Source organism: Phascolarctos cinereus, unplaced genomic scaffold, assembly GCF_003287225.1.
Source record: "Phascolarctos cinereus isolate Bilbo 61053 unplaced genomic scaffold, phaCin_HiC Scaffold_3;HRSCAF=262, whole genome shotgun sequence".
Lineage (NCBI taxonomy): Eukaryota > Metazoa > Chordata > Mammalia > Diprotodontia > Phascolarctidae > Phascolarctos > Phascolarctos cinereus.
The window spans coordinates 257,369,695-257,395,060 of record NW_027555736.1 but is presented as its reverse complement, the minus strand read 5'-3'; the positions used below and the strand labels follow the sequence as shown (position 1 = coordinate 257,395,060).

The 25,366-nt window shown below is 40.1% G+C and overlaps 1 protein-coding gene across 4 annotated transcripts in view; it reads left to right on the top strand.

Annotated features, from left to right (window-relative positions):
- The window catches only part of PACS2 (phosphofurin acidic cluster sorting protein 2), a 330,978-nt gene extending 323,032 nt beyond the window's left edge, over positions 1-7,946 (top strand). For all 4 annotated transcript variants that reach the window (XM_020974848.2, XM_078151576.1, XM_020974846.2 and 1 more), the window contains 2 exons: positions 5,698-5,811; positions 6,901-7,946. In XM_020974848.2, the coding sequence (XP_020830507.1) occupies positions 5,698-5,811; positions 6,901-7,019 (233 nt within the window). In that variant the 3' untranslated portion in view covers positions 7,020-7,946. The remainder of the gene's footprint in view (positions 1-5,697; positions 5,812-6,900) is intronic.
- The last annotated feature ends 17,420 nt before the right edge of the window (positions 7,947-25,366 follow it).

Here is a 25,366-nt window from a genome sequence, read left to right as displayed (position 1 = left end):
TTTTCTCCTTGACCTGGGAACTCTGGAATTTGGCTATAATATTCTTAGGAGTTTTCCTTTGGGAATCTCTTTCAGGAGGAGATCAGTGGATTCTTTCAATTTCTATTTTGCCCTCTGGTTCTACTATATGAGGGCAGTTTTCCTTGATAATTTCTTGAAAGATGATGTCTAGGCCCTTTTTTTGGCTTTTAGGCTTTCAGATAGTCCAGTAATTTTTAAATTCTTTCTCCTGGATCTATTTTCCATGTCAGTTGTTTTTCCAATGAAATAGTTCACATTGTTTTCTAATTTTTCATTCTTTGGATTTGTTTTACAGTGTCTTGATTTCTCATAAAGTCACTATCTTTCAATTGCTCTATTCTAATTTTTAAGGAAGTATTTTCTTCAGTAATCTTTTGGACTTCCTTTTCCATTTGGCCAATTTTTCTTTTTAGGGCATTTTTCTCTTCATTGGCTTTTTGGACCTCTTTTGCCATTTGGGTTAGGCTGTTTTTTAAGGTGTTATTTTCTTCAGTATTTTTTTGGGTCTCCTTTAACAAGCTATTGATTTGTTTTTCATGATTTTCTTGCATCACTCTCATTTCTCTTCCCAGTATTTCCTCTACTTCCCTTACTTGCTTCTCAAAATCCCTTTTGAGCTCTTCCAAGGCCTGAGACTGATTGATATTTTTCTTCCAGGCTGTGGATGTAGGAGCTTTGACTTTGTTGTCTTCTAGTTGTATATTTTGATCTTCTGTTTCTCCAAAGTAAGATAATATAGTCTAACTCTTTTTGCGCTGCTTGCTAATGATCCTGGCCAATTACTTGAGTTGTAAACTCTTTGTTAAGGTAAGAGTCTGCTTCCAATGTGGAGATTGTACTGTCCCAAGCTTCAGGGGTTTGTATACCTGTTTTCAGAGATACTTGTATGGACCTGTAAATTTGCAGTTCTTCCAAGGTGGTATGATAAGGGGTGAGGTATTTACTCCTTTCCTGGCCTGTGACCACAAGTACTCCTTTCTGTCCTGTAACTGTGAGGAGGGTTTCCTCTCCACAGCCACTACAAGCTCCTCCAAGCCAGCGCTCCTCCTCACCCCAGCACCACTGCCCAGAACTGTGACCCAGATCCAAACACAGGCAAAGCAAGAGATTCCTGCCTCAGCACTGGCAAAGAGATCCCTGCAATCCCTCTCTGATCAGCCACTGGATTCCCCCTCAGTCTGTGGGCCAGAAGCTCAAGAAGCAGCTGCCCCCCCACCCCCCACCCCGGGCCACACCTTGGGGGATGCAGCTGAAACCCCACCTTCCTCTCTGAGGACTGCAGAAACAGACTTTTCCCACTGACCTTCTAAGTTGTGCCTGGTGATTGTGGATTGAGAAGTCTGGAAACCACCACAGCTGCCCACAGTTCAGTCCTCTGAGGCCTGCTCCAAGTTTGCTGCAGCCTGCGCGTGCGCTCCCAGCCCAGCGCGATGCACCTTTCTCATCAATCATCGAGGTTGTCTTGGGCTGGAAATTTGTTTCACTCTATTTGTGGGTTCTGCTGCTTCAGAATTTGTTTAGAGCCATTTTTTATGAGTATTTGGAGGGGTTTGGGGGAGAGCTTAAGCAAGTCAGTGCTTTCACTCCGCCATCTTGGCTCTGCCCCCCCCATGCTGAACTTTTAAAGACAAAGATGATGCTGTTGATGGAACATGAACTAGTGTAGTATTCTGGTAGTAGGGATGGGTTCTTTTAAATCATCTATACTTTTTTACCCAATCTCCCTGAAGTAGCAGTAAATTGTCTAAGATTAGGCATATGGTCTCACTGATTGGGCAAGCTCACTGACCTATTTGAGGTCCTTGCAGACTATTGCTAAGACTAGAGGGTCTTCAAAGAATTAGATGAGCCATTCGTTGTTGAAAGTAATAGGTCTTATGGGGCAGAGCCAAGATGGCAGAGTGAAAGCAGTGACTTGCTTGAGCTCTCCCTCAAACCCCTCCAAATACCCATAAAAAAATGGCTCTAAACAAATTCTAAAGCAGCAGAACCCATAAAAAGACAGAGTGAAATAAATTTCCAGCCCAAGACAGCCTGGATGGTTGATCGGAAAGGCATATTGCGCCAGGCGGGGAGAGAAGCCCAGTTCAGCATGGGCGCGCAGGCCACAGCGAACCTGGAGCAGTCCTCAGAGGAACAAATCACAGGCAGCTGTGGCAGTTTCCAGACTCCTCAATCCGTGAATGCCAAAGACAACTTAGAAGGTCAGTGGGAAAAGTCTGTTTTTGTTGTGAGAGAAGAGCTAGGTCAGAGCCAGTTCCAGAGCACAGAGCGCGGGCGCCAGGGCGATGGCTGCGTCCTGAGCTTCCAGCCCACTGACTGAGGGGGAATCAAGTGGCTGATCAGAGGGGGACTGCAGGGATCTCTTTGCCAGGGCTGAAGGAATCTCTTGCTTTGCCTCTGCTTGGATCTGGGTCACAGTTCTGGGTAGCTGTCCTGGGGTGAGGAGAAGCGCATGTGCAGTGGAGCTTCTAGTGGCAGTGAAGAGGAAACCCTCCTCACAGTTCCCAGAGAGAAAACACTGCTTGTGGCTGGTCACTCAAAAACCAGAGCACAGGCCAGGAAAAGATTAAACACCTCGACCCTTATCATACCACCTTGGAAGAACTGAAAATTTACAGGTCCATACAAGTATCTCTGAAAACAGCTATACAAACCTCCAAAGCTTGGGACAGTACATTCTCTACATTGGAAGCAAACTTTTACCTTACCAAAAAGTTTAAGACTCAAGTAGTTGGCTGGGATCATGAGCAAACCTTGCAAAAAGAGTCAGACTATATTATCTTACTTTGGTGAAAAAGAAGATTAAAACATACAATCAGAAGAAGACAACAAAGTCGAAGCTCCCACATCCAAAGCCTCCAAGAAAAATATGAATTCATTCCAGGCCTTGGAAGAGCTCAAAAGGGATTTTGAGAAGCAAGGAAGGGAAGTAGAGGAAAAACTGGAAAGAGAAATGAAAGTGATACACGAAAATCATGAAAAACAAGTCAACAGCTTGCTAAAGGAGACCCAAAAAAATACTGAAGAAAATAACACCTTAAAAAATAGCCTAACCCAAATGGCAAAAGAGGTCCAAAAAGCCAATGAGGAGAAGAATGCCCTAAAAAGAAAAATTGGCCATGTGAAAAAGTCCAAAAGCTTACTGAAGAAAATATTTCCTTAAAAATTAGAATAGAGCAATTGGAAGATAGTGACTTTATGAGAAATCACGACACAGTAGAACAAATCCAAAAGAATGAAAAATTAGAAAACAATTGGAAAAACAACTGACCTGGAAAATAGATCCAGGAGAGAGAATTTGAAAATTATTGGACTATCTGAAAGCCATGATCAAAAAAAGAGCCTAGACGTCATCTCTCAAGAAATTATCAAGGAAAACTGCCCAGATATATTAGAACCAGAGGGCAAAATAGAAATGGAAAGAATCCACTGATCTCCCCCTGAAAGAGATCCCCACAGTAAAACTCCTAGGAATATTGTAGTCAAATTCCAGAGTTCCCAGGTCAAGGAGAAAATATTGCAAGCAGCCAGAAAGAAACAATTCAAGTATGGTGGAAACACAATCAGGATAACACAAGATTTAGCAGCTTCTACATTAAGGGACCACAGGGCATGGAATATAATATTCCAGAGGGCAAAGGAAATAGGGTTACAACCAAGAATCACCTACCCAGCAAAACTGAGTATAATCCTTCAGGGGGAAAAATGGTCATTCAGTGAAATAGAGGACTTTCAAGCATTCCTGATGAAAAGACCAGAGCTGAATAGAAAATTTGACTTTCAAATACAGGACTCAAGTGGAACATGAAGAGGTAAACAGGAAAGAGAAATCATAAGAGACTTATTAAGACTGAACTGTTTACATTCCTGCATGGAAAGATGATATTTATAACTCATGAGACCTTTGTCAGTATTAGGGTAGTGGGAGGGGAAAAATTATATGTATGGATAGATAGATAGATAGATAGATAGATAGATAGATAGATAGATAGATAGATAGATAGATAGATGGCCCAGAGTGAGTTGAAGATGAAGGGGTGATATCTGGAGAATAAAATTAAGGGGTGAGAGAGGATTATAATAGGAGAAGGAGAAAGGGAGAGGTAAAATGGGGTACACTATCTCACATAAAACAGACAAGAAGAGGTTCTCACAGTGAAGGGGAATGAGGGGAAGGTGAGAGGAAATGAGGGAATCTTATTCACGTAGGATTTGGCTTAAGGAGGGAATAACATACACACTCAATTGGGTATGGAAATATGTCTTACCCTACAGGAAAATAGGGGAGGAAGGGGACAAGAGAGCAGGGGGATGATAGAGAGAAGGGCAGATTGGGAATGCGGTAATCAGAAGGAAGTACTTCTGAGGAGGGTCAGGGTCAAAAGAAAGACTAGAATAAATGGTGGGGGCAGGATAGGATTAAAGGAAATAGAGTTAGTTTTTCACTACATGTCTACTATGGATGTGTTGTGCATAACTGCACATATATGGCCTGTATTGAGTTGCTTGCCTTTTCAATGAGGGTGGGTGGGGTGGGAGGAAGGGAGAAAATTTGGAACCCAAAGTTTTAAAAACATGTGTTTAAAAAAAAAATGTTGCCACATGCAACTGGAAAATAAGAAATACAGGAAATGAAGTACAGAAATCTGTCCTGCCCCACAGGAAAATAGAAGGGGAAGGGGATAAGAGAAGAGGGGAGAGAGATAGAAGGGAGGGCAGACTAGGGGAAGGGGTATTCAGAATGCATGCCATCTTGGGGTGGGGGGCGGGGCAAGATGGGGTGAAAATTTGGAATTCAAAATCTTGTAGAAGTAAATGTTGAAAACTAAAAATAAATTTATATTTAAAAAAAAGTAATAGGTCTTTATGTTTGAGTGGAGGCCACATGACTCAATTGGATATACATAAGGGAGAATTGAAGGTTAGGCAGGTTAGAGAAAGGTACTAGGACAATATGCTGTCCTAATACAGGATCCACACACCTCCCCCATCCCCCAAACTAGGGCAGCAACTGATACCTTAAAACTAGGTCAGCCCACTGACCCAGTACACTGGGAACTGGACTATGAAAGCAAGACAGAGAATAGAAGGGAATGGATGCAAGTGAGGGTATTGCCAGGTAGCCTCAGGCTTTGTGAACTTTAGGGTATGGCAAGAAGACGTTATTCGCTGTGCTCTAGGTCTAACATTAGGCCAGTTCACGTGTTTTATAGGCGAGTCTTGTTTACTTCCCACCTTTGAGATCATAGGCAAGGAGCTGTAAATCATCTATTAAACTCAGTTTCTAGCTTGGAGACTTCTAGATGTAGTAGATCAAGATACAGAGAGTTCCAAAGAAGACACAGGACAGGAAGGAGAAGGCACCAGGTAAAAGAAGAGATATGTCTAGAACATTTTCGGACAGAAAGACTAGGCCATCCAAAACAGCTTTTTTCCAGACCATAACAAGGATGAAGTACATAATATAAATTCCTATTATAAATTGGCACCATTTTATTTTCTGCTGCAAATTAAATAATTTTGAGTATTGCTATGATTTATTTTTTAGTAATGAAAAGGAATGTACCTTGTCTCTTTTCAACACCTACCCACAGTTTCTCACATACAGATTTGAGCATCAGAATTTAAATATTTAATTGACGCACAAGATAAAATTTGCTTTGTTTTTCCTAGTGATGTTTTTGCCTAAGAAAACAAAAGACAAGGAAATTGAGTCTAAGAGTCAATGTATTGAAGGAATTAGTAGGTTGATTTGCACTGCAAAGCATCAGCAGAACATGCTACGGGGTAAGTGCTGAATTATTTCCTAATAAAAACTTGCACAAACTTCCAGAAAGATCTGTGTTTCCAAAACATTCATAAGTTCCTAACACACTTTGCAATTGTAAGCATTCTTACTATCCTTGTATCTTCCTCAGTACTTCAGTTTTTTGAAAGAACTACTATTTCATTGGAATTGGTACTTGAAGATTCTTCCAGCTTAGATCACAGCCCTTCCCTGTGACTTATTTTAGGTGATCATAAAAAAATCCTTACGTAGTGGCCAGCCTACAGCTGGTGAACTTCTCTGAATTTGAATTGGTCCTTGAATGGCAAACAAATAAATATTTCACTACATCTCAGTTCAAAACCTTTCCAACTTGGTAGGACCTGCCAAAGCTTACATTTCTCTGACATGGTCTCTAAGAGCACAGGGTGCCCTCCGTGCCATAAAATGGCATTGAAGGAAGTCAGTGGAGCCAGTAGTTAAACTGAGACTAAGGTGATCTTTTAATCATATTCCAGGTGATAATACTTCTTTTAAGGCTGTACATAGTATATTCTTATCTTTTCTCTTGACATATCACCTAATAGATAAAAATCAAACATACCATTTATATATTATCTGTCTGTTTTCTTGATGCATTACCTAGTAGAAAAAATTAAACCTACCATTATATTACATTTTCATCTGCAATGGGAAAAATGTGTGATGATAATTTTTTTTTTAAAGAACTGTTAGCCATAGAAAGAAGAACATTCTGAAAATCCCTAGCAAATCAGTTAACTTGGGATTGTTTTAAATGCTACATAATTACGTGATCCCCAGAATAATAAAAGTACTTGATATAATCCTGGGTAGACAGTTGAGCTGAAAAACTAACAAAATCTTAACTTTTTATCTTGTATTATGCCCCTCAGAGTCCCTCTTCATTCATGTCTGACCTGGAGTAGCAGATTATGAAAATGAACTGGAAAACTAAAAAAGCCAATCTTATTGTTTTACAGTTAGAATGGTATGGACCAGAGATGTTACCTCAGAAGTTTACCAGAGCAGGGAATTTGGTTTGGCATATGCTTCTGAAGACCTGAGTTCTTGTTTCCCTCTCTGTCTAGTTCTCATTGATGGAGTGGAATGGAATGACGTCAAATTCTTTCAGTTGGCGGCACAGTGGTCTTCCCATGTCAAGCATTTCCCTATCTGCATCTTTGGACACTCCAAGTTCAATTTCTAGATTCCTGAAAGAAGGTGAACAAGCAACAAAAAAGTGAGGGATGGTCATTCTCACTGGAACTGTCAAGTGCTGCCTGTTTGCTGACTGAAAATCCCTCTGCTTCCTAACCTGCAGATGATTGACTGCTTTGCTGGAATGTTTTATGAATTACTTTTCTATTAATATTTCAGTTTACTACAAGGGACATACCCTTAAAAACACAAAGAAAAAAACAGTCTTAAGTATGAATGTACTTGTAACCTAAAAATTAATTGGAACAATTCCCAAGCTGGAGAGCAGAGTAACTGCACTGCTTATTAACATTAAACATGTTTGAGGGAAGATTTGGGGGGAGAAAGTAAGGACAAGATTAAGATTTGAGAATCTCATTTAGGATTTTTTTTTGTTTTGTGGGAAAGGGAAAACACTGAAGAAAAAAAAAAAGATATGCAACTTGAGGTTTCCACAAATGGTTCCTTTCTACCCAGAACTTCAGAAACAGGAAATATTTTCTTGCTCTCCACCATCCTATCCATAGGGAAAACAAGATCTGAAGATTTCTCAAATAGTAATAGTATAAAAGAGTAAGTCGCTTGCATCAAGTTATAGGTTACATCTGGCCTGCACAAACTGGGAACCACTCAGCTCACTACATCTCAAAGGGGGTAGAAGGTAGAAGAAAAAGAGGCTCCCAGATAACAAATTGAGTTAGAATTGCCCAGGGTGACTCACAGTCAAGATGGAACTGACTTAGTGCTCCTACCTGGAGAAACTCCCCAGGGCAAGAGACTCAGGAACAACGCCACTCCCAATCCAAACCACCCCTGTTCCTTCTGCTGCCAGGAAGCTGCTGCCAGTGCTTGGTGGTCAACAGGCTTGCTGCTATCCTTTAGAGTTTCCACCAACTCCTTCTTTTCAATAAAACCTCCAGCCTCATAAAGAAACATATTTTTAGTGGCAGATTTTTTTAAAAATGCTTTTAAATATGTGTATTATGATTTAGTTACCAAAAGAAAAGGGATGTTTCTGTTCTTAAGTCTCAGCATTACTTTGGTGAGCAGTAACTGAGCCAGCTGTGATTTTTACATCATGCTTCTGCGTCCCCGTTGTTGGACTGTTAACATCCAAACCCTACAAGCAGCCTTCAATCCTACTTTCTTTACACCTCACAGGTCATGCAGTTTTTCCTGTAGAACTCACTTCCCTATGTTTGGTTAAAAAGCACTGTTATTACCTTGTGGCTTTTGTTAGTTAAACAACCTAAAATGGAGCATACACACTACCTACAATGGATCTGTTCGCCTCTAGATAGGTATTTTGCTAAGTTGTTTTCTCTCCTTTTCTCACTCTCAGCACCCCAGTTTGTTTGGTCTCAGGCTACTGGCCTAGACATGCGATAATGGGGATAATGTTTTATCTTAGTGCTGCATCTAGGTCTCCCAGGAAAGTAGGAAATCTATGGCATTCATTTCCCCCAGGGACCTTGGATTTCTTAGCCTTTCTCTTATTAGCACTTAGTATCATTTTCCTGAAGAATGTTTTTGTGCATCTTCAAAAGTAACTGTCCTGTGTTTGTGGCTGTTACATATGGATGCGTCATCTGCACTTACCATAATTCTTAAGGGATTATATAAAATCTGTGTTGGGCTGGACCAAAAGAAATATACCAGCAGCATGAAAGCCTACAGTTCTTTAGAAAATACCCTATGCTTTCTCTTGGTGAACACACTTCAGAGGATATGTATGTCAGTTTTATTTTATAAAGCCATAGAATCGTTACCTAGGATTTCTTTAAACTTCTATTTATGCTGTTAGTACATCTACAGCATAGATACAAGTTGTTGAATTGTCCACATTTTCTCACCTTAAGGAAAGGCTTAGACAGATTTTTCCTAAGCTTAACAGTCTCTTTGATATTGTGAACTGTGTACTTTTAAAGCCTACAATAAAAATCTTATTAGATGGCAGAGTATACTTCTGCACAGTCCTTTGGACAGTGGAGATGTTAACAGAGCAAGATTTCTCTGGATCAACATATTCAAGTTTTAAATATAGATATATAATATTCTAAAAGTTGTACCCCTGCCCACCCCATCTAGTCCTCTCCAACTTCTATAAACAATCAACAAATGAGTTATCAGACCAACTTAAGAAACAGTTCTCCACTTCAAATGCAGTGGCATCTCTGGTAAGGACGTAGCTCCAGGATCCTTGTATTAGAATTGCTATTTTCACTGAGCCTGGAAGAAATGAATAGTGATGGTTCTACTCACTTATGCTTAGGCAAGAACTGAGCATTTCTGATAGGTCTTCAAGAATTTACCCAGTTCATTTGTCAGTCTAAAAGAAATTCCCTACACTCATCTTCTGCCTTTGTAGTAAAGACTGGCCAGCCTCTTTGTCCTACTATAATCATTCTTTTTACCTGGATGGAATTAAGTAAAAAATATGTCTCATTGTCACAATACATGCCTTTGCTAACTGTGGGACTTGTATCTTACTATGAATTAAGAGAACAGAGTGAACAGATTGTTCTATAGTCCTTTGACCAGAATTCTGGTCTGATAGGGACATAAATAGTAGGCTCCACAGTCCTTTGGAGTGCCGTAAGCCAACATTTCCAGGATTGTCAGAAGATACACTGAATCCGAAGAGAGCCTTTGATGTAGCATTTTTTAAAGAAGTAAATAGGAAATAACATGTTCAAAAAACAGGCCCAACAAGTCACGGCTGTCAGGCTTCCCAAAGAGATTATTTCCAGCTTTATCAGGAAATTCATAACCCAGTAACTGGAAGGCACGTGGGCTGGAAGGGGGAGGATAATATAGAATCACAGCGTTGGAAGGCAGCTTAGAGGTCATCTAGTCCAACCTCAAAGCAGTGTTTCCTTTAGTCTTCCTTTTCCTACCACCACCTGCTTCTCCAACAACCTAAAATATACCTAAAAGCCAGCTGTGTATACTTGATTAGCAAAAGAAACATCCTTGTATGATTCTGAGTACAGTGACTAGGTGAATGACTGATTTCACATTTAATTGATCTTTTGTGATTAGAAATATCTCTTTGAGAGATCAGAAATCTATATCTATGATTCTGTGAGGCTTAGCCCCAACTTTCTTTGATTAAACGGTCATTCTAAGGGCAGGCCAACAGAGACATCTGTGAAAGCTTTGGAAATTTTAATATTTAGCAATGCGATATTTGTAAAGTGCTTGCAACATAGTAGGTGCTTACTAAATATTTAGTCCTTTCTACTCCCTATTGAGTACAGGAGATGTGAGGAGGGCCAGATAAAGAAGAATGGAAGTTGGTATAATATTTGTTTTTCATAATTATTAAAATAATTACTTAAATGGCCTAAAAGTAGGCCTCTATTTCTCTTTGAGTTAAGGTATTTCCATGGTAAGAAATGGAAACTGTTTACTTTTAGGATTCAGAAGTTTTCTATTTACCAAAGAGTTCTGCATACTGCTGTGGAACACTGGAATTTCCTGAAGGCAACAGGTTTGAGAAGAACCTGAAAAACATTTTTAGTGAAGCAGTGTGTATTTACAATACTTGTTTACTGAAAAGCTCAGTTCTTTCTCTCTTCCCTCTTCAGCATCTCAACAAATGTACTGAATCTCATTGGTGTCTCAAGAGGGTTTCATTTCATGTTAATCCAGCAACAGTAGTAACAGAAGAGCAGTATTATCTGTGATACAGTGCAATGGGTTATTACTACTCTGAAATGTTTCTTCACAGAATCAGAGATTTTCAAACTAGAAGGGAAACTGGGATTATGTATTTCCTGGGAGAATAGGAGCCACTTTTGCACTTGGGAAAGAAGCATTGAAAAGATGAGAGATTCCCAAATTCCTCTGTCTCTGTTGTCTGTGGTTTTCTGATGAGATGCCCTCCTACACCAGACTGACCCTGTTAAGTTCTTTGAGAACTTGATGTGCTTCTTGTGTCCTGTGAATTTTCTTTCTGTGAAACTGCTGTGTTTAACCCATCTTCAATGCTGCTTATTTCCATTGAGCATTAATTAGATTGTATTTCATTCAAATGGAAACAATCCCCCAAAAAGAATTACTAGGATTTCTTGAGAAGAGTCTAGCTGAAATAGTGTTCTGAAGTAGAGTTTTGATTTTAAGTTATTTAACAGCTCCTAGCATTTTGGGACCTTGGTCTACAGCACTTCTATTAAAAAAAATTTGGACCCCAATATAGACCAGTAGTATTTGACTCCTCTAAAGATGGCATTTGAGAGCCACTCTCATGATCTTTGTACCAGGATGAACAAGAACTTTGACAAGGTAAATGCAAAATGTTTCATTTCCTATCCTGAATCAAAGGAGCATTATCTGCAGAGTTCTGTCTTGCTGTTTGAGTTTGATTTCATCACATGGTTTCCAAAAAATGTCATTTTACTAATTCTGTTTTTTCATAGGCTTAGTGTCTTTGACTACTAGTTGGGAAAAAGAGAAACTCAGCAAACGAGAAATTTGTTCTTGGTGCTGCATTTTCAAGGCTATCCCTTTGTACATGCCATCTTTCCTCTTTTACACACACATGCATTCTGTCCAGTAGCCTTGAAAACCAGAGCTATAAAAGTCATGCCTAGAATTAGAAAGCAAGATGTATTCACAAGGTCAGGGGTTTGGCTGAGTTAAAGCAAATAGGGAAAACCATTAAATTATTCTTGGGAAAGAATTCTATCCAAACTTATGAGGCCTCAGAATTTACTGCCAGAGCAATATGAGTCAAATTCAAGCCTTCTGAGGGGCATTTAGACTTGGCAACTGTCCTTGAGGGAAATTTATTTTACCACTTAAACTGCTCTCTAGCCTATTCATATAAGATTTCGTTGTTAAGTCTCCATTTGGAGACATTGAAGTATCTTTTGTTTGTGGTCCCTGAATCAATTTCTATTCTTATTACATTATGATTTGTAAAGAATATATTGATTATTTCTTCCTTTTTACATTTGTTTTCAGTGTCTCTGTGCGCTAGTACATGGTCATTTTTTATAAAAGTTCCATGTGATACAGAGAAATATGTATATTCTTTTGCTGTCCCACTTAGAAAACAACATAAATTTTTTAACTCTAGTTTCTCCAGAAATTTGTTGTTTCACGTTTTCCCTTTCATCTTTCTGTTTGACTTATCCAAAACTGACAGAAGAATATTGAAGTCTCCTGTCACTGTGGTATTACTGTGTGTGTCTTCTTGAAACTCAGAGGTTTCCTTTGTGAATTTGGATGCTAAGGCCTTTGGCACATCTGAGTCCGTTACTAATATTAGTTTGTTGTCTGTGGCTCCTTTCAGCGTAGGATTATTTTCTTGTTTCTCCTCTTTTATTTTTTGAGTGTTTGTTTTTGTTTTGTCTGACAGCATGATGGCAACTTCTGCTTTTTTGGATTCACTTGATGCATAGTAAATTTTTTTCCATCCTCCTCCGTTTTATTTTGTGTATGCCTTTGTTTTTTAATTGTGTTTTTTATAAGCAACAGATTGTAGATTTTTGTTTTCTTATCCAATCTGTCACTGTTTTATTTTATTCAATTATTTAATCCATTCACATTTAATTTATAAGAGTTTAGTTTCCCTCCATCTGTCTCTAAAATTGGACTTTTTTCTTTTTCCTTGATGGGGGGAGGGCAGACAGTGGGCTCAAGTGACTTGCCCAGGTTCACACAGCTAATAAGTGTCAAGTGTCTGAGGCCAGATTTTAACTCAGGTATTCCTGAATCCAGGATCAGTTCTCCATCCACTGCGCCATCTAGCTGTCCCCAAGATTGGGCTTTTTTTCAAGTTATGATTTTCCCCCACTTTTGCCATAAACAGTACAGTTATTACTTCCATATCACAGGGGTTAGGGGCACAGCAGCCTGGCTATCTGGAAAATTCATGTAAAAATTTTTTGGCCTTTTCTTTGTACCAGAGAAGTCTGATTTTTTTTCTTTTTCTTTGGTGGGGTGTTTACAGTTCCCTTATTATAAAATTTGAGTTAAGTATTTGGTCATAGGCTCTGTGTTGTCTACTGGCCTTCACGTGTCATCTGTGGGTTCCACAAAATTCCCATTTAATTTCTTAAGCCTAATCTTTTTTTAACCCTGTTCCCACTGGCCCCTCACCCCGATCCTCTCTTCTCATCCTCTAAATCCTTTAGGGTTTTGTTTAGTAGTTCCTTTCTCCTGCTTTTATCTGGTTATGTATTTCCATTTCCAGTTTCTTACTCTCAGATTGATTCCTCCTTCCTTTTAACTTCATTTTTTTGCATTGCTTTCAAAAAAATTTCTTTCACTCCATTATCTTTTCTTTCTCTAGACCCTCATTCTCTGATTTACGATCTGGTTTCCTTCTTTTCTCCTTATTCTTTGTACAAAGCTTCCAAGGTATGCATTTTACATTCTGCTCTCTAGGTGCTTTCTGCCACTGCCTGGGTAGGGCTAATCCCATGGATTTCTCTTTTTCATTGTGTCTTTCAGAACAGTTTCAGTTATGCAGGTGTCAAAGAGTACATTGCCCCAGGTTAAGGCACCTCCCTCCCACTGATCTATACCTTCTCTTCTTGACCATTTCCCCCCTGCATCTGCCTGGAAGTCTCCCTGGGTACATGTTCTCTCCTACTCTACCAGGTGCCAGTTGCCCCCAAAGATTCCAACTCCACCCTTCTTCCCCCAAGACAAGTAGACTTTTCAGGCACCAAAATCCCTAGGCTTCACCTAGGGAATTTATTATCTATCTTTTCTTTCTCTAGACCCTTGTTCTCTGATTTGTGGCCCCTCTAATCATCTGGTCTCTCCCTTTTCTCTGTGTTCTTCATACACCTAGAGTAGATTCCTTGTCTCTCTTCACCCATAGGAACATTCATTTTCCTCCTCGCCCACTCCCCTGGAGGCTCTTCTCTTTCTGAGACTACAAGGTCACATTCCCCTCATTGCTAGCCTTTGATTTGACCCAATGTATCTCTCCTCTATATTTCCCTGATCCTCTCCCCTAGCCTTCCCTGTACCCTCCCACATTGTAATGTAGTCCCAGAAAATAAGCATTTACCTGTAGTGTGTCCGCTTGTTTGTCTCCAATTTCTGTCCATAATGATCTCTGTCTGCCTCTTTTGCCGATGCCTCTTCCAGATTTTTGCCTTCATCCCTCTTTCCTTGGGTACAGTTAGAAGTCACTCTTCTTTCTGTTGTCACGCCTTGGTGGCAATGTCTACATTTATTCATTCCTCCTGTATTTCTGTTTTGGGGGAATGTTTGAAAAGCAAATAATCTCTTTAGTTCTGGTCTTCTTTCTGAAAATGTTTCAAACTCTTGATTATTACTGAATGTCTATCTTTTGTCCTATATAGTTAGGGTCAGATTTGCGGGATAAGTCATCGTTGGCAGCATCCTGAGCTCAAGTGCTCTTTGGAACCCATTATTCCATTCCCTCCTTTTCCTGGTATGTACAAAATAGTCTCCTTTCCTTTGTATTTAAAGGTATTTTCCCAGATGGCTTGCAGAGCTTGTTTCTGAATTGAACTGCTAAATTGAACCTCTATTTGTCTTAGAATTTGCAGCCATAGGTAGTGTGTGTTTGTTTTTCCTGGAGGTGATCCAAAAATTCTTTCAGTTGAAATTTTATTTTTTATGTTCAGAAGTTCTGGGCAGTTTTGCTTTTATTATTTCCTTCTTTATGGTGTTAAAGAGTTTTTGTCCTGTCATGTTGTTCTGAGAGACCTGTGATCCTTAGGTAGTCTCCATGCTTCCTGTCATCAAGATCCATATGTTTTGCTTGCATAGTGAGCGTATTTTCTTTTAATGTTCTGACTTTTTTGCTTCTCTTTTCCTGGATTGTCTTTCACTTCTGTGTATTTGCATCCTCAATTTTTTGTTCTCTCTTTAGTTTCTTTGATGAGGCTTGCCCTTACAGTTTCAAAGTTTTCTATTCTGCTCATTCTTTTTGGCTGTGCAGGACATAAATTTTGCTCTCATAATTTTCATTTGTCTTTTAAACCATTCAGGAGCAGGATGCTATGGTTCCATGTTCTCTAATTCTACAAGGTGCTCTATCTCATCAGCTGTTGGATCATTTCCTTTCATTTTATTCATAGATGTTTGAATTCATTTAGTAGAACTAGAAGCTACATCTCCTTCTGTTGTTAGTTTTTGCTGTTGATTTATCTGTTTATGTTCAGGGTCTTTGAGATTTCTTCACACTGGATGGAATCTTTAGTACTTTTAGTCTCCCCCACAGGTTGCCCCCCCCATTTATTTTCTTTATTGTTCATTTTTGACTCTCTCCCCTCTGGTTGTGGTTTCCTTGGGGCTGGATTTCAAAACATCACAGTCTTCTCTCACACTGGGCAGTTCATAGTTCACCAGCCTAAGTCTCTGCCTTTTGGGTGGTCAGAACTGGCCCCAACTAGGTGCTGTGCTTTCCCCTGAGGCTTGGTTTTCCCTCAGACATTTGGTAGAGTGCTGCCAAACTCCCTGTACACACAGTGTCCTATCCTGGTAACCTATCCCACTTCCTCCCTTCCTAGCACTATCAGTTCAAATCCTGCTTTCCCTAGCACCACAGTTCAGAGCTTTGCAGCATTAGTACTCTTGAGTTACAGCTTCTGGCAGGCTTTTGCTCATCCTGGACCCAAGGTGTTTATGGCCCTGGAGAGAGAGAAAGGATACTAGGTTGTAGGGGTTGGGTTTTGTTATCAGCTTGTGTCTTGGGTCTGTAGCATAGAAGGTGAGGAGAGGGGTACTAAATGGGATCTGGGTCAGTGAGTGTCAGTTCCTGGGTTTGAGGTTTGTTTTTTTTTTTAACCTTGTTTTGGATTCTTGGTGTCCTAGAACATAAAAGCAACTGAAGTCGCTTTATCTTTGGTGCATAATTTCTGTTTTGGAGAGATTTGAGAGGGGACGTGGGGATCAGAAGAAATATTTAGTCTGCCATTATTTTTGTTTATGTGACAGGATATTATGTGATGTCCTTTGTTTTGCACCTGAACTTCTCTCGTTTCTCCTAGGGCATATTAATATTCATTGCCTAAATCAAGAGCACTTTCTTCTTTCCAAGAATCAAGACAGAAATGAATTTTTGTGACTCCTGTTTAGTGAAGGACGTCTTTATCATTTAAAAATGAAAACCTGTAGCATCTGTCAGGCTATTAGGCCTGGAAAGATAATACACCATCTTACACTGAGCTTCTCTAGGAGGATCAACAAGCTGGTAGGGGTTTTAGAAGGCTGAAAGTATTTAGATAGATTTTGAATGTTTATGTTAAAAGGTGATTAATATCCAGGGATATAATTTCCTCCAAACTGTGACCTTTGGCCCATTTCTTCATTTTCCTTTTATCAGACAGCTTTTATATTATCCCATTTTTTGGTGCTGCTATTCCACTTCTGACCTTAGGGTTAAAACCCTAAACAAAAAGAATCTTCATTTGGGAAAAATGTGGATGAAGGAATCTACTTCCATGCATAACTTTATACCTATTGAGCAGCTTTAAATGGAAAACAAAATTTATCCTAAATCCTTTAACTTTTCTAATCCCTTTTTTTTGTTTGTTTGTTTTTGGCTAGGCAATGGGGTTAAGTGACTTGCCCAGGGTCACACAGCTAGTAAGTGTTATGTGTCTGAGGCCAAATTTGAACTCAGGTCCTCTTGAATCCAGGGCCGGTGCTCTATCCACTGCACCACCTAGCTGCCCCAACTTTTCTAATCTCTTGAGAGAGGCATTGAGTTGAATTCCTCAGTTTCCTGTTTACCCTTTCTAGTAGTGAAAGGAAATGAAGATCAGGACTGGTTTTGTTTTGCCCCTTAGGAGAAAACTATATAAGCCTCTAGTAGAATCTCCTTCCCTGACTCTTTAACCCATAATAAACTAAAGGCAGAGGATAAATATGTATTTAACTTGCACCTAGTTTCACTACAAATATTAATGGTGTTATCACTTGCTGCCGATTTAAACTGCATAAATTCATTAGTAAAGCAGTTTACAATTTACTGTAAGAATCTTGGGCATAGCCTTTCCTAGAAAACACAAACCTTTAGCCCTGGTTTTGAACCAAGCACCAACAAGTAGCATCAGACAAAGATTCGCTGAGCTCCATGTGCAGGGTTCTTTGATCCAGAAGTGATTGAAACCTTCAGATATCTTAGACTATATAGTTGACTCTAAATCACTGTGCTTCAGGAAACAGTGGTAGATTTGCACTTTGTCTGCAGCTGTGCCCTTGATCTCCTTCCAGTCAAGGAGGTCAAGTCCCATCAGAAGTGTCTTGTCACTCTGATTTGGGTGTCTTCTATGATGCTTGGGAGATTAAAAAAAGAAAAACATTTTCAGCCTCCCTGTTAGCTCACTAGCTTAACTGTAAATTGGATCATTCCTGAATCCATCTCTCAAAAACTATGTTGGACGCTTTCTGAATTGCTCTGATTCCTACACCTATCAAGATGTAACTCTCACTTCTTCTCCATAGCATCCTATACAGGTTTTAAGTAACAATTAGTGATTTTGTTTTTTGGTTTTTTTGTAATCACCAACTCATCTCACCCACCTTTTTGTTCCCTTTTGGAAACATGCAGAAAACCTTTGGTGGTTCCTTTCTGATCCTACTCTTTGCAATAACAAACTAAGGGATCAAGGAATGGTCTAGTTATTCGTTGTATGACTTGGGCCACTTCGATGTGCTTCATTTTCTCGTTCAAGGGGTAAGGATGATAATACTATGTTTACCTTCTGGAGATATTCTAAGAACTTTGCACACTTGGAAGAAAAACTATAGAAGATAAAATGAATTCAGTAAAAGATCACCATCCTTCCAAGAGCTTACATGCAAGAAATAAGGCCAATCTGTGAGAGCTGAGTTACCGAGAGGAGGTCTTGCCAGAATTAAGTTTAGGAGGCTGTTGACTCTGAATAGCCTTGGGACAAAAGGCTGGTTCAAACTGAATAGCCAGCGTACCTGACACTGGAGGGCAATGACTTGCTTATGTTCTGGACAAATTATAAATCCCCAAGGTAGGACATAGTTCTTTACCCTTGGTTCTGACAACTCCATTGGTCACACCTCAGTAGTTTTGTATTGGCTTAGTGAAAGGAAAAGAAATTTTTCCTACATAAAATTGCTGCCAGTAGCTGTAGTACCAGAATCCCTCCTTTAAATGAGAATGGTCAGAGATTCATTTCAAGTCCAAACACCTTTCAGCTTTCATCAAGCATTATTACCTGACTTTTCATTCTTTCTTTACAAGTTGCTCCATTGTGTCACTATTTTTTATCTGAAATTATATCTCAACAGGATCATTGCATGATCTAAGATTATAACTAAGCTAGCTGTTGAATGGAGTAAGAAAAACATTGTTTCTTTTTCTAATTAGTAAATGAAGCCTAGTCTTTCTCAACCCTAGCCTAGGAAGGATAACCATTATTTTCTATATAGTAGTATAATCCAATAGAGAATAACACAGCATTTGTTGTTCAGTTGTTTCAGCTGTGTCTGATTTCTTGGTGACCCCATTTGGGTACTGGAGTGGTTTGCCATTTCCTTCTCCAGCTCATTTTACAGATGAGGAAACTGAGGCAACAGGGTTAAGTGACTTGCCCAGGGTCACACAGCTAGTAAGTATCTGAGGCCAGATTTGAACTCAGGAAAATGAGTCAGGCCAGGCATTCTATCCACTGTGCCACTTAACTACCCTCCACACAGCATAGTAATGGCTTCTGCCTTCTCTGTCTGAATGGTCTGTGTGGCCTGAGACGTTCACCTAGTCTCTGTTCTGTTAATGAAACTTAAGTGTCATGGTGAATCCTGATGATCCTGTTTGGGAGCCTGTGCCCTCACTCTCCTATGGGCCCTGATTTATGGGAGTGACTCCTTTCCTCCCAATCTGTCTTCCCCTTTCCCTTCTCCCTAAGGCCTCTGTCCTTGCGTAGAAGGGAGAAAGGCCAATTAAAGGCCCTCATCAATTCTTTTAGGTTTTTTCTAGTGACTTGTCATGGAGGTCTTCCCATACTGCCTGAACGTCAATGTTGCTTATGCTTAGGATTTGTCCTAGAGGAAGTATAGTGCTAAGAATTGTACATGTTCATAGACATTCAAAGAACTAAGTTGACACAAGGTATATTAAATTCAAATATCCATGGCCAGTTCACTTTGTCAAAAGTAAAATGTCATTCCTATTTTCCCAATGCTATTTCACCCAGTGGGTGTGGGCATTTTTATGCAAGATGCATTCTAGATACAGGGTCTATAAATTTCAGACGGTTGACAAATGAAGGAATTTTATAATGTTTTTCCTTTCTCCTCCATTGTATTGATTTGGTTTTAGAGTGTTATGTGTATATGTGTATTTTTAATGAAAACAAGATTAACGTAAATAACCCTTTAAGGGAACAGACTCTAAATCTGTAGTGTGTACAGCCAATGGACTCTACTGGTGCTGAAGAAACACTAATAAACCTGGAAGGGAGAGAGCATCCTTACCTGAGGCCTCTGTTAACAGGATTTTACTGAGCCAGTCTCTGACCTGAGAATGACAAAACAGCAGGCCAGAGACAAGTGCCAGTAATCAGGTAGCTATTTAATTAGTTTCATTATGTGGAATAGATTTGTAAATCGGGAATTCTGATCAGAATTTCACCTTGCTGAAGTAAAGACAGATGCATATATCACAATGGGAAGGGAGAGGGGAAAGTGGATTACAAACAGTTGTTTCCCAGGGTCAAAGTAGTTTCCCATGACAAGCCCACAAGTGGAAGACAATACAACAATACTGGAGTCCTGTGGGAGCAATGTTGCCCAAGTCTTTGGGGCTTTTACTTGGTGGGTCACAGTACCAAAGTTCTGTGATGGGAGCAAGTTCTGCGGTCTTTGATTGACATCACTTAAGGGTGCACAGGCACAAGAATGCAGTGGCTGTGGGAGCATTGTCAAGGGTTTGATCGATCATTTCAAGTGGCATTGTTAATTCTGACTCCCAAGCCCTTGACAGATCTAAATTATTAGTATATTCATTATGCACATCAGTTATTCTGAAAATCATAATTCCCTTCACATCTCTTAACTCTCCCTCTCTAGGACACTTTATGGTTTCTCAAGTAAATGGAGTCCTCCATATCAACAGCCAGTTTTCACTTATTCTGGCTTTTCGTCTGCATACCATATTTTTGGAACAACATGATTATCTAAAAGTTAATGTGCTTTTTCAACATCTTTATTCCCTGTTGGCTACCACCTCTGTGAGGCCAGAAAAATGGAACTCTGGATGTTTTCTTGGGGAATTTTTTTCAATCAAGAACCCCAGTAGGTCATTGAGCTGGAGGCCCTAATCCTACTTTATTGCCTAAGTGCATACACCTTGTCTCCACTACCAATAATACCCAAAGTGATTGTAAGATGTAGTCTGTTCTTCGCATCAAGATCTGTGTTAAAGGAATTTCTAGCTAGAGACGTGCTTAGTGTTGAGAATGGATGAATACCAAGATCTGCAGCTCCTGATCACATGTTCAGCTCTGCCAACAGCTCTCTGTTCTTAGACATTCCTTCTCCTCACCCCCTTCTGCCCACAGAGTGTTTTCCCAAGCTGTAATGATTTTAAGCATTGTTTTTTGCCCAGCATCAAACAGGCAGGTCAGAGAAAGCTCCATACATATTTTGGGACTGCTGTTCTCTTTATTTGACACCGCTATAATATTCCCTGTGGTAATATAGTGGGGAAAGCATTGGATTTAGAATTAAAGAAGCTGGCTTTGAATTCAGACTCTACTACTTACTACCCATATGGCACTGGACAAGTCACTTAACCTCTTTGCACCTAGTTCTTCTAAGTCTATAAAATGAAGACATTGGCCAGGATTATCTGTAAGGGTTCCCTACGACTCACCAGCAAATCTATGATTTCTCCATCCCCAAGTATGTGTATATACGTGCTTCAGGATAGGATTTGGTGTGTTAAGGTGACTAGGAAGAGGCCCTGGGAAAAGAAGGGGTGGCCCATTGGTGCCTGAGGGAGAGGAGCTTGTAGGGAGTAGGGTTGATGCTTTTGAGGCATAGAGCCATGTATTGGAAAAGGCAAGGTCATTGATGGACATCTCTATTGGAGTCCCACAAAAGGGAAGATGAGTAGAATCCACTGATACACCCAAAGGAGTAAACTGTCTGTGGGAAGGAATAGCTTACAGTTGGGTAGCATTATGTAATAACGCCTTGAATGAAAGGGGCTTTGTATATACATGAGGTAGGGGCAATGATACAGCAGACCTGAAGCCCCATCCTGGCCTTGGACAGTGGTTTATGGGTCTAAGGGTTAAAGTAGAAGGGGAATTCTTTGTTACTGAGGCAAGCAGTTCAGGCTCTGGCCCATGTATTCTTTGGTAAAAGCAAGAAATCCTACCCAAGAAAGTGACCAGAGGGCCCTAGTCACAGCCTTAGCATCCATATATCCAAGAGGTAGAAGAAACCTTGCATCTGAATCATGGCACAATGCTTATCAGGATTTTGGGGCAGCTGCCTGGCTAACTCGTCCCAAGTTTGATAAACACTTTTATGAGCTGAGGAGATATGGGTGAGGAATTCCCTACCACTGAAGCATATGATTCAGAGACTTGGCTTTTGAGTTCTCTAGAGAAGGGGATAGGGGGAAGAGGTGGTGAAGCTTCCAGTCCCATTCCATCTATGGTGTGCAGCTTCCAGGAACCTTAGTCACAGCTTTGGTCAGTAGCTAATGAACTCCAGGCTTGGCCTGTTACCCATCTAGTAAGTTCAGCTGGATTCTGTTAGGAAGGGACTACTCCTAGAGTCATTCCAGGAAACTTTATTAGTGGCACATTGACACTTAGCAGCACCAGCAATCAGTGGTAGGTCACAGTGGTTCAGAGGGAAATGGTACAGTAAATGTGAAAGTTAAACGAAGAGAGGGCACTGCTCTTATACAGGGAATTCGGTGATCCTTGTGGGTTGTGGGAAGTGATCTCAGCATCTCCCAAAAGTGGGAGATAAGCAGTCCAGGGACTATAGGTGACTATTTGAGTGGGGTTTTAATAGCGTTTTTCTAGGGTATTCTCCCAAACCACATGGGTAGGACACTCTCCCTCAGCCTCAGCAAGGATGGGGTACTCCTGAGTATCTTAGTGGTGATTAATCTTATCTCTAGATGCAGAGTAGGTAGATACCCAGTGTTCTAACTTCCAGTCATCTTGACAGTGATGGACTTGGGCCAAGTGTGGCAGGTGAAAGATGAAATGACCGAGGAAACAAAGGTTTAAGCTCTGAGCATATTGACTTATTAAGCAATGCATGGCAACTGCCCAACAAATCAGGACCAGTAGTCTTCCTCAGATTTGGCACTGGACCCCAAATAGAAGGAAAGACAAACTTTTATGAATTAAAACCAAACAATCAAATAAAACCAACAGAAGAAAAAAATGAACCAGGATAGAGAATGAGGTTATTCGATTTCTAATTGGAAGGGAAAATTAAGGACTCAACAAGTTGGGGGAGAGAAAACAAACAGTGCAATTCAATGAAATCAGAAAAAGAGGTCTCACTCCCCCCCAAGTGCCTATAAATAATCAAAGGAACATGGAAACAACTGATTGACCAGTATGGGACTAGTTTTCAGATAAGATATATGGGTTGCTTGAAATGTATAATTGTGAGAAAACTTACCATCAATCTTCAAATCTGAGTGGGTTTCCTCATAGTGTAGGTCTCTAAACAGCAGGTAGAGGTGGTCCAGTTTCCCAGCCTCACCAAGCTAGAACAATGCAGTAATGCAGTAGAAAGGGAACTGAGCTATCTCCAGAAATGAGTCACAAGATGGAATGAGTGTGGTTCACTCAATTCCCTCTACCATTTAATGTTCTAATACCCTCAGTTATCTTGTAAGAAAGGGTAGTAGCTTATCAGAATACATAGAGATAGCTAAAGTGCAGGGGCATTTAGGGTTAGGGTTAGAGTTGGACTAGTAAATTTCCACACCAATTAATACTGCATCACAAGTCGTAGTTACTGGATGGATTCCAAATGACAAAATGGAATTTAAGAAATATCAAAGGATCACACCATAAAATATATTCTTTCCATAGTCCCCATTTACTCTTTCCCTTCTTGCCCACAGGATCTCAGAATCTGAGTTGGAAAAGACCTAAGAGGACATCTAGTCCAACCTAAACAAGATTCAACTTAATTCAATTAACATTTATTAAGCACCAATTATGTGCAAGAAACTAGTCTACAAAATATCTTCTAAAGAATCATGAAGGCTTGATCAAAGGAAGATCTTTACTGAAAGGGAATCCACTACCTCCTGAGGCAGTCAAATATGTTTTTTGATAATTTGTTAAGAAGCTTTTTCCTTTTTTAATGCAGCAAGTGGCATCATCAGTAGAGTGGAGTGTAGTTTTAAAACTATATAGAACCCCAAAAATGTAGTGGCATTCATGGTGTTGTGACATGGAATATCATGGGAATAGCTACCCACCAATATCATGTAGTGTATTTCACTCCTCACAAGAGCATAACAGCACACTCTTAATTTGTCCTCACCTAACAGATCTCAGTTCCCAGAATATAATCACACTGAAACTCTTAGGGGTCACCCTGTATAGGGAATATACACTTCCCTACTCAACACTCACAGTAATGACACTTTTGGATAGTAAGCCTAACCATTTAACATCAAGGCAAAAGAAATAGTATTATAGATACTAATATATTAAAGTAACTGTATAATGAATAACTACCTCAATATCTAAGTACATTTATTTCATTTTCTAAACAATGCTCACAATATCTGTGGTGAAGAGTGAATACATACCTGGCAAGGAAAGCACATGAGGAAGAAAAACTTAGGACGTTCAAGATCACTCTGGCATTGATCAATTCAAAAATATCTTGACCACACAAAACTGGTAGAGAAAACAGTCAAGCTCACTGCTTCATTATTGGTCCTCACCATTCTTCAACTAGGGAAATCCTCTTCTACTAAAACGTAGCATTTACAAGCTCTTTCTTAAAAAAAATCAAAAGTCTTGATTGGTTTTGGTTTTTTACATCATCATAGTTTTCCCCAATATCCCTCTCCCTCCTCCCAGAGATCCAACCTGTATAACAAATAGTATTTTTTTTACACAGAAAAAAACTGAACCAGTAAGTCAAATTAAATGTTGAAAAAAATCCCAAAACGTGTGCAGTGTGCAAAACCTGTGGACCTTTCTGGATCCATCGCTTTGGATCTGTTGTGTGGAAATGGGAAGTGGGGCAACAGAGCTGTCACATGACACCTTATCCTGCATCCAGAGCTTTTTCAGGGATCTCTTTCTGCCCTTGTACCTACTGCCCTTGTCCTCTTATCTTGGCTCACTTTCCTCCCTGGGTACTAGAATATTCCCTGCTGTCACATGCACTCTTGGCCAGGGATTTGGGTGGATTGGGGATATCCTCTCATGTCTCTTCACACAAGCTTTTTCAATATACTATCACGTTTAAAATGGCATTTAAAAGTTTTGCCTGCCTGAAACAGGCCAAGTGAGGTAGTCACTAATTAGGACAGCAGCATTAGGGCAGAAATTCTAGAATTAAAATGGTTAAAATTTCAAGGGCAGGGCTTCTGGCAGCAAGACTTGCTGAATGACCTTGAGCTACTAATTCCCCTTCTGTAGGCTTCAGTTTCTTTGTAAAACTGGGGAAGTGGTAGAATCAAGATCAGAGTGGGAGGAAGCATTTTAGCCTACCTTGCCCAACAGACTTCCCCAACAAAGATCTAGAAAATACACTAGACCAAATTGTGATCAGGAAAGCAAAGAAAAAGTCACAGAGAATCATTTCTCTAACCCAAGACAGCTCAGGAGACAGAGAGTTCAATGGACATTGGTGACAGAGTCTGGCCAGGGGTGCATGTGGGAGCAGGTGATATTCCAGCACCCAGGGACTGAAAGAGGGCCAAGATAAGGAGGCAAGGATAGTAGGTACCAGGGCAGAAAAGGATCCCTGAAAAAGCTCTGGATGCTGGACAATGCATCACAGGGCGGCTCTGTTTGCCCACTTCCCATTTCCAAAGCAGAAAGGAGTGGTCAAAAGCTTGTACCCTCACTATATATTGAAAAAGGAACAAGTACTGGAAACACAGTAGCTGTGTGGCCCTGATCCCAGGACCTGAGAAATAACTAAGTTCTAGCCCAACATGGATGCCTGCAGTGGAATAACAAAGGCATGAGTCTCAGACCAAAGGGGAGTGAACAATTTAGTTGCTCTGAGCCCACAGAGCCTCCCAGTCTAACAGCCATCTGCTGAAATTCATAAGAAACTGGTGGACCCAAATCTGAGACATGAACTTACAGAGCCAGAACACCATGCAGGCAGTAGACAGACCTCGTACCAAAATGCACCACT